The 9,248-nt window shown below is 42.3% G+C and overlaps 1 protein-coding gene across 2 annotated transcripts; it reads left to right on the forward strand.

Annotated features, from left to right (window-relative positions):
- The first annotated feature begins 1,520 nt into the window (after nt 1–1,520).
- CCDC32 (coiled-coil domain containing 32) lies at nt 1,521–9,248 on the forward strand. 2 transcript variants are annotated; one of them, XM_006201647.4, is made up of 4 exons: nt 1,521–1,627; nt 3,047–3,302; nt 5,787–5,943; nt 8,586–9,248. In XM_006201647.4, the coding sequence occupies exons 2-4, from the start codon at nt 3,059–3,061 to the stop codon at nt 8,722–8,724; spliced, it is 540 nt and encodes a 179-aa protein (XP_006201709.1). In that variant the 5' UTR covers nt 1,521–1,627; nt 3,047–3,058; the 3' UTR covers nt 8,725–9,248. The 2 variants fall into 2 exon arrangements, with proteins under 2 accessions (XP_006201709.1, XP_015092587.1); XM_015237101.3 differs by having other exon boundaries at nt 1,525–1,627; nt 3,052–3,302.

The raw sequence follows: 9,248 nt of genomic DNA on the forward strand, positions 1-9,248 counted from the left end.
TATTTGTACTAATCACACTGGTCAAAGCAGTCTAAGGTAGAGAGATGATGACTGCCCTCTTGTGGCTTCCCGTTGCGAGTCCTTGGGGAGGGGGAGATCACCAGGATTTATGGTTTTCAGCTTTGCAAGTCTAGGGTCTGGTTTGGATTTATTCAGCGCACACACTAATTAAACTCAGAGGACATGGGTGAATCAGTAAGGGTGTCAATATGTTAATTTTCAACTGTAACTTCAAGTTAAAAAGTGTGTTCAATTTTATATCAGCTTCCATTTGTGCCTACTGTTAAAGGCACCTTCATCCTGGTATCAAGATATTTAGGAGGCCAAATTTGAAATCAAGTTTTTTTGGTGGGCAGAAAATCAGAGAAAATGGCATAAGTTAGTTGAAAGGCCATGGAGCAGCTCAATGAAGCAACCATGAACTTATGACAGTGACTCTTTCTATGAATCAGTTGCTGCCAGATTCATGTGACCATGTTGGGAGGCAGTTGGAGGATTCTGCGGATCTGCCCACCCTCATTTATTTCCCATGAATAAGCACTTCAAAAATCTTGCCTATTAGTTGCTCCTTTGTCTTCTAACCTTCTTGCTTTTCCATTTTTTTTCTGTTTGCATATTCGAAGAATGGTTATAAATGTAGGTAACAGAGTAACTTCGTAGTTCCCTTTCACATGGTGGTAGCTATTACCACCACAGCCACAAGATTGGCTTTGAACGGACCTAGAGATTATATAACCTCAGCCGAGTTATCTCTACGGATGGTTGGCTGATGTCTTTCCTCACGTATTTCTTTGGGGTTGGGAGGATTGCATCTCGGCGAATTGATGAACTAATAGCTCCTGAAGGATATCAAAGGTCGTCTCCTTTGAAAAAAAAAAAAGCGTTTCTGACACACACACTTCCCGTGACCACTCTCTTCTTTATGTTCTCTGGCCACACTTCTGTCCAATCTCTTTGCTGTTATTTGTAAACTTGTCTGTCTCCGTGGCGCGCCTTCCTAAGCTGTAAAGCTGGGACCTATGCTAAGCCTTGTCTGTCTTGAATTCCCGCTTAACACAATGCCTTGATGTCTATTGATTAAATGAATAAGGGAAAGCTTCAAAACTTGGTGAATGGGACATGGATCTCCTGAGACTAAAGAAAGTAATTGAGAGTAAAGAAGTGCTCTAATTTGCACATCAAAAGGCTGACATTTTGGGGGACAAACACCAGCCCAGAGAACTGCCAAGGAGATTAACTTGCTCGTGGAACCAAGAAAAGTCAAGGTCTTGGAAACTGGGCTTCCCGATCCGACCAGGAAACAGAAAGCGCTGTCCGCGCTGCTAGAACGCACTGATATAATAAGTGGAATCAAACTGGCCGCAGAGAAGACCCGGGCCCAGGACGTGTGGCTCCACCGTTTCCAGGCAACAACAGTCCCGCCCACCGTTTCCTCGCACTCGGCTTCTCACTTCCTTACCCAGATGCTCTCCACTCGACCAATCGATGCACAGAACATCGCCAAGTTGGGCGGTGGTTGGAGGACTCCAGGGATCCGTCACTCGGGGACTCCCGCCCCCTATTTCTTCCTGGCTGCCGGCGACGGAACTGAGCTGAGCGTTTGCGGGCTGCTGGGCAGTAGGTTGAGGTAGGTGAAGAGGCGCAGGGGTGCCCAGTGTTTTGTATCCTCGGCTCTGGCAGCATTCCAAGATACCACAGAGGGGCCCCGGGGCCTGACTCGTCCCGCTCAGCCAGTCCTTGAGGCCGCAGTGACTGAGGCCTGAGATCTGGACACCAGGGTTTTCCTTGCTGGTCTGGACTTCCTCGGGGGAGCCGGGGGACCGGGGCATTAGTGCCAGCAAAGTTTTGGTTTGGGTGGGTTCAGATGACTTCAGGGTGGGGGTGGCGCTTCACTGTGGCCCTTGGCATCAGTTCATCTAGGGCCTCTGTCTCATATCTGGCCCTTTTACTTCCTGGAATTATTCAGACCTTTTCCTAAGCCTTCTTAATCTCAAAGGTCTCTTCTGAAAGAAGGTGTCAATCCATCCTGTTAGACTAGATAGTTATGAAAGTCACCGGACTTTGTGGGTAGCCCTTCCCGCCTAGCTCTGTTCGGGCTACTTTCAGTGCAGTCCCAAGCAGACAGAGTGGTATTTGGGTAAAAACATGGCCTTTGGAGTGGCACAGGTCCGGTTTCCAATCAGGGATTCACTCTCTATCAGTAACGTGCCTTTAACAAGTTACCCTTCTGATCCTTAGTTTTTTCATCTGTAAAATGAAGCTGTCTGTCTTTCAGTGTCTCTGACTATTAAAATAAGAACATGAGGCATATAGACCAGCTTCTTCATGAAATGAGCACATGAGCCTTTGCGTATGACACTACTCTGTTAGATGGTTCTCACCAAGCAGCACTTTTGTTACCCTGGTATACTGTATATGGAATTGTGCAAGACCTTTAGTTTGTGCCCTATTGAAGACAGAATAGAAAGAGTGGTTGCATTTTGGAGACCTTTGGAGAAAAGTGCAGGATGGTTGTCCTCTGTGGAAATATCCTAGAGATCCCTGTGTGTGTGTGTGTGTGTTAAAACATATATAAATTTTACCATTTTAACCATTTTTAGATGTACTGTTCAGTGCCATTCACATTATTGTGCAATCATCACCACCATCCATCCCTAGAACTTCCCAAACGGAAACTCTAATGTATGCAGTAAACAATAACTCCTATGACCATCTTCCTACCTCCCCCTACCCCAACCCCTGGTAATCACCATTCTGTTTTCTGTCTCTATGTGCTTGACTGCGTAGACCTCATATCTTTTCTTTTTGAGTCATTGAATATTTGTCCTTTTGTGCCTGGCTTATAGAAATTCCATTTTTAAAAACAAATTTCATTATGACCTAAGTGCAGAGCCAGAAGAAGAACCCAATTACCCTTTTCTCATCTTTTTATCTATAACATAGGAATGTAATTGAAGACATTTTAAATTTTGTTAAGAGAAACTTAAAAGGCTATTACCTTCCTTCCTAAGCCACTCCTTATTCACTTTAACTTCTTTTTTTCCAGCTCAGATTCCAAATGAAAATGTTTGAGAGCATTGACTCTACAGCCACAAGATCTGGCCTGGACCTTTGGGCTGAAATTTGTTCCTGTCTGCCACAACCTGACCAACAGGATGGTGCCAGCAATGCCTTCTCAGACTCCTTTATGGATTCTTATCCTGCAGGCGCAGGCCAGAGGGAGGCCCCAGACTTTGCTGTGCAGTCAGCTGAAAAGCCTTGGGCTCCCTTGCAGGATTCAGAAGTGTATTTAGCCTCTCTAGGTAAGTTAGATTGTTTTCATTTTTAATCAGAAGCTGGTGGTTTTAAGGGAGCATGTTGAAGTTCTGTTATATCCAACCTAGTTTTCTATTATTTTATTTTGTTTTTGTCCTCATCACATGAATCTGTCAGATATAATTCTAGGGAGTGTTTCAGTCTGGTTGTTGGGAAGGAGCCCCCTTTTCCTTGTATATGTCTTAAAACAGTTTTTGTCATATCCTGCCTCTGACTGTTTCATCTAAATTCTGCTTTATTTATTGGCATTCTATAGAACCTTCTTGCCTTCTCTTGGTGGCCCATGTATTCACATAACCCAAAAGTGTCAAACCTTATGCCATCCTGAAAGAAAAGGTGATGGCCCCAGAGCTACATGTGTATTTATGATGCTACAGTTTGAGAAACTTGTATTTAATAGATTGATTATTGGAATGACAGTATATTGACACAAAATTCATTCTGCCTCTTGTGAGCCATTTTACTTTTTAAATATTTCCTGAACACATCTTCACTGTCCTGTCTGTGGTATTAAGTGTAAGTATTTAAAGAGACTGCAAACCCAGAAAGAGATTCAGATTGTCCCATGCTCCAGGAAAGAAAAATATCAGTCTTAGACAACGATCGCCAGTCTTCAGAATTGTGGTATCTTTATTATTAAACATCTGTGAGATCTATGTACGTGTCACAAAAGCAAACTGGGAGTAATTATTTGAAGAAGTAAAGGCAATTCAGGAGGAAGAAGCATTTTGAGGAAGGATAGAAAGAAGAGTTAAAGTTTAGATAATTGCTAATGAATATCCTGAAAAAACAAAAGAAATTTTATTAACCATGTACTGGATGGAAAAGATATGAGAAAAATACAGGGGGAATGGTGGATAATGAGAAAGGTGAGGGCATCATGTGAAGAGGTTGACAATTCCGTTGTGGTCGTCAGAACATCTGTGTAACAGTGATAAGGAGAAGAATCAACAGTCTGAGGAAGCTGAAGCCCCAGGTCCTTTGGCTTGTTGGTACTCTGTGCCCAGGGGTTATAAGAAACCTTCATTGGTTCGGTGATGTTTTTGATTGGCGAAGACTGATTCAGAAAGTTAAAATTCCACTGATCTTTTCTAAAGGCTGTTCAGAAGATGATTAAAGTGTCCTTCCCTGAGAAAAATAAGAGCCATTTCTGTTGCCTATGGCAGAGTCTGGGAGACAATGGCAGGCGGGTTTGGAGTATGCAGGGGCCTCTGTTTCTGCCTGGTCACACCTGATCAGGGACTCAGCACACTCAGAGAGGGGAAGACCTTTCCTGGCCCAAAAGAGTACCTTCCGCCTTGGCAACCAAGGCCAGACAATATAAAGATAGGTTTTAATGCCAAATAAACTTATATCAGAGTATCCACAAAGAGCAACAATTTAACACTTTTAGTCAACTCAACATGAGATATACATAATCCTTTTCATATCCTCCAGGAGGAAAAAAACAAACTCCTCAAATATTTAACATTTATCAACTGCAGGTTTTTCACATAGGTGAACTTTTGCTGGTAACTGGCAGCAGCCAAAGGTGTTTGTTTTGATCAGTGGGTTCTAGCTGATGTGGCTTGTTTAGGAATAAAAACAAGATTGCAAATCATAAAATTTTTATTGGTTCTGGGCTTGATGTCTACCCAACGCCTCCAAAAAGCCACCATTTGGCTACTTATTATAATTGAAGGCAAGACTAAATTAAGGCAGAAGGCAATGGTGATACCCTTTCTTGTATTTTTCAAAAGGGGATATCTGTTCATCAATTATACTTAAAATGCAAAGAAGGGTAATTAAACATCTATCATCAGGAAGCCACATGGACCACTCTCAAAGGGATTACAAGATGTTTGTTTTTATTAGGCTCCAACAACCAGGCCACAAGTAGGACAACTTAAAAAAATGTTGGGAGATTCCTTTTCTTTAATCAAGAATTTAATCATACATAGAGATCTTAAAGGTCTCTTATTATTGAGTTCTCATCAAGTCAGTTTTAGTCTCTAATGAACCATTAGATCTCTTTTCATTTTCTCTAATTCTTTCTCCTGAGGTTTGGAAACCACTTTATGATACTGTAACAAAAAGAAAAACCACTTACTCCTCAGAGAGACTATTTTCAAGAGTTGAAAAAAGACCATAGGATACACATGTCAAGACAGGGAAAACAAACTTTCCTTAGAGAGATACCTGCCGGGCTTTGTGATTTCAAGGAAAACATGCCATCAATTTATTTAGGGGAATCTATGGTTTTCCCTCTTCTGGGGTTAAACATTTATTTGATACAATGCAGGATGAAGATATTGTGAAGGAAAAAGAAAAATGTACATTTCCCATTATCTTTCCTTCTTAAAAAAAAAACTTTTTCTGGGAGTGTGCATGTACTCATCAGTGAGAGAATTTTTAAGTTGGCATTTTGCATTTTAGATTAGTTTTGTTTCATACTCACTTTCCTTGTTAAGCTCAACTACTTCTCTCTTTAGAAAAGAAACTGAGAAGAATCAAAGGTTTAAATCAGGAAGTGACTTCCAAGGACATGCTTCGAACCCTGGCCCAAGCAAAGAAGGAATGCTGGGATCGGTTCCTCCAGGAGAAGTTAGCATCAGACTTCTTTGTGGATGGACTTGATTCTGATGAGAGGTAACTGATTCCCAGTCCAGTTCCAGGTGATAGTCCATTTCACTGAAGGCATTTCTCTTCCTCTGAAGAATTCAGGGAGAGTGACATCTGAGTCCAGATATAAGCTGATATCAACATCAGCTTTTTTGAGCTAAAATCATCCTTTGTTAGCTCTTAGTCCAGCAGCAGATTTTTGAGAAAGGTATTTTTACCAAAAAGCAAATATTGCACATACATCTTGACCACAGATTGAACAGAGTTGAGAATAAACCATTGTCTTCATTTTTGAGTACACAGTGCGCTTGAGAAACTAGTAATCAATCAAGAGCTGGAACTGTGTCTTCTTACCTATGGCACCTCCACTGCCTTACAGAGTTTCTGTCATATTGTAGACATTCGAATTTGTGTAGACTAAATGAGTGAATTTCTTAGGCATCCACTGTGTGAAGGCACTGTGCTTGATGTCATAGGGTGAAGGGAAGATGTAAAGAAGTTGGGACCCCTTTTCTTGTCTTCAGAACTAGCTGGGGAGAGATGACAAATATACCTGAAGACATACCTAACAAAATGAGGCAGCATAAGACAAGAGCCGGAGGAGCAGAAGTGACAATGTGCTTTGGGAGTTGAGAGATCTCCCTCTGGGCTCTGGTTTTGTACAAGAAGACCAATATCTGCAGGTGGGCTGGATGAAAAAGGAGGAGAGGGTGTTCTGCCGCAAAGAGCAGGGTGACACCTGGGTCAGTAGTTCTGCCTCTTACTGGTCGTATGTTCCTAGGTAAGTAACCTGTGTGCGCCTCAGCTTCCTGTTCTATTAGCAGCAGTAGGAGCACTTACCTCATAAGGTTGGTATGAGGATTAAATGAGTTACTGTGCATAGAGCGCTTAGAACCGTGCCTGGCACATGGTAAGTACTATGTAAGTGTTAGCTATTCTTAATATTATTCTTCCTAACAGAATTTTAAAGTTCAGTAAGAAATTATTCAAAATGCAAATCGGTGAGGAGAATAAAAACCCGAATTTTAACCCATGGTCTTAGGGGGAGAATATGACCTAGCTTGAATTTGCACCATATCATTAACATTGATTTTGAGCATAGAATTTGAATAAGACTTCATTTTATTTTTTATTTGCAAAGTATTTTCACTTACATTATCTCAAATGCCACAATAGCCTGTCCCCAGATCCTTTAGAAGTTAGGGTTATATCTAAGGTCAAGTCAGCTACCCTCTGAGGGTTCAGAAGAATAATGTAAATTTTGCTCTTTTCTGTCTGAAAAGTCTCAACCCAACTGAGCCTTAAACTGCTCCAAACACAGAAACGGATTCCTGAGGCACCAATAATTATATTGTCTCCTCTTGAATATTTCCTTCCTCTCCAGTTCTGAGAAGAAAAGACAAAACTTTCTCCTGCATAATTCTCAAGTAGAAATTCTTTTTCTCTGAAATCAAAATTCTTTTCTCTGAAATCGGATTGGTACACAGGCTCAAGTTCATGTTTTTGTGTATTTATCAGTACTAACATAGTGTGGTTTTCCCTTCTCTACAGAAATAATTGAAACAATTTTATGAAGTGTGATAGATGAAGGTTAAAGGCCCATGTCGCACCTTAGTCCCTGAGCTGTGGTCACTTGTTGCCCCGAGCTTACATCTGTAGGAATGCTGCTTTCTGTCAATGTTCAGAACAAGCACCAGGAACCAGTAAATATATGTATTTGTTTTCAAACTTCAAAGTTAATGTTTTAAACAGAGGCCATTTTGTAGTGCGATTGTTGGTTCATCACGTATGTGAAGGCCAGACAGATGACCCTCCTCGTGCTATGTGCTGGGCAAGGAAGTAGTGGACTGAGAAATCCTACTGTCCGAAACATGATGCCCTCATTTCAGGGGTCTAAAACCTGCTGGTTATGGCTTCATTTCTTGGCTTACAACTTCTTGGTATTGAAGAGCACAGAATGAGGTTTACATTATTTCTAGTCATTTTGTATTTTACCAAGAATGTCTAACGGCTTTAGAGCAGAGGATTCTGGGTACTTAAAGAAGGTGGGAGGGGATACTCCCCCTTCCTCACAGATCCAAGCCAGAAAAAAAAGAGCCCTCTGGGCTAGCAGCCATTCCCTTGTCAGGGACATTGTGACTCAAGATGTTTCCATCTTGGGGACTTGCTATAGAGTGAACTAAACAAACAGAAGTACACAAAAAACCATGCTTAGTGCAACCAGGCGCTGAAGTTGTAATTGAGCCTGAGACTGCTTCCGGTATAAGAGATTTCAAGATGCTTAGGTTTCTGCCTCACTAATAATTTGGTATTTATTAGAATGTTTCCTCCCCTTGACAATTTCTCTTCTCTTCAGTTTTGAGGAAAAAAAGACGGGACTGAGGCATTAACTCTTCAGCTGTTCTCATCAAGCCTTCACAGACTGCATTTGAAGGGGGCCTGGTGCTGCTTATCACCCAAGTGCCCACTAGGGGGTAAATTATGCCACGGAGCTGCCAGGATGCACAGCTGTCAGAGAAGTATCTACGCTCCCTACATTAGCAGTGAAAAACAACTGGAGGAAGAAATAGTAGTAGGCGGGAAGGCAGTCTTTGAGTAACTGAGATAATCATTAAGTAATTAATCAGTGAGGTCTGATGCAGCCACCCTTTTCTCCTTCTCTTTCCTAGCACCTTGGAACATTTCAAGAGGTGGCTTCAGCCAGATAAAGTAGCCATCAGTACAGAGGAGGTCCAGTATCTGATTCCTCCAGAGTCACAGGTTGAGAAGCCAGCGGCCGGGGATGAGCCAGCAGCAGCGGAACAATAAATTACACACGCACACGCCGAGCAGCTGTCTTGAGTCCAGAGGGAACAGCTGAGATCTCGGCAGCAAGCGCATCAAGGAGAAATCTAGGGAGGGAAAAAAGCCCAGCCTTCCACTCCGCCAAGCAAGCAGCCACGGGCCCCCGAGAACTTGCTGGGGGCTGGCACGTGTGACTGTCTTGGGTAAAGTGACTGATCCAGTGTGTGCTGGATCAAAATACCGCCTTTCTCTCTGTCTCACAGCTCGCCTGAGCTCTGTCGCTGCAGGTGAGAAGTCTGCCAAGAATCCAGTGAAGGACCAAGTGTGAAAGTATTTGGAGAAACAGATGCCCTTGTGTATAATGTATAAGTTAAGTGAGCCGTGTTTTTTTTGCCTCTTCTGTATGTTCCCACCTGTGTCCCAAGCGTTCCCTTGATAAATTGTCAAGGGTGCCTGGGGCCAAAGAGGTTAAAGTCTGCTTCCTTGAATCCAAGCTCCATCTGGGGCTTCTCTGACAAGTCCATAATAAATATAGTGACTTTAGGAAA

Source organism: Vicugna pacos, chromosome 6 (genome assembly GCF_048564905.1).
Source record: "Vicugna pacos chromosome 6, VicPac4, whole genome shotgun sequence".
NCBI lineage: Eukaryota > Metazoa > Chordata > Mammalia > Artiodactyla > Camelidae > Vicugna > Vicugna pacos.

Coding starts and splice junctions, on each gene's coding strand:
- CCDC32 (XM_006201647.4), top strand. CDS start 3,059: ATGAAAATGTTTGAGAGCATTGACTCTACAGCCACAAGATCTGGCCTG. Junction 3,303..5,786: donor AGTGTATTTAGCCTCTCTAG/GTAAGTTAGATT, acceptor TTCTCTCTTTAG/AAAAGAAACTGAGAAGAATC. Junction 5,944..8,585: donor GGACTTGATTCTGATGAGAG/GTAACTGATTCC, acceptor TCTCTTTCCTAG/CACCTTGGAACATTTCAAGA.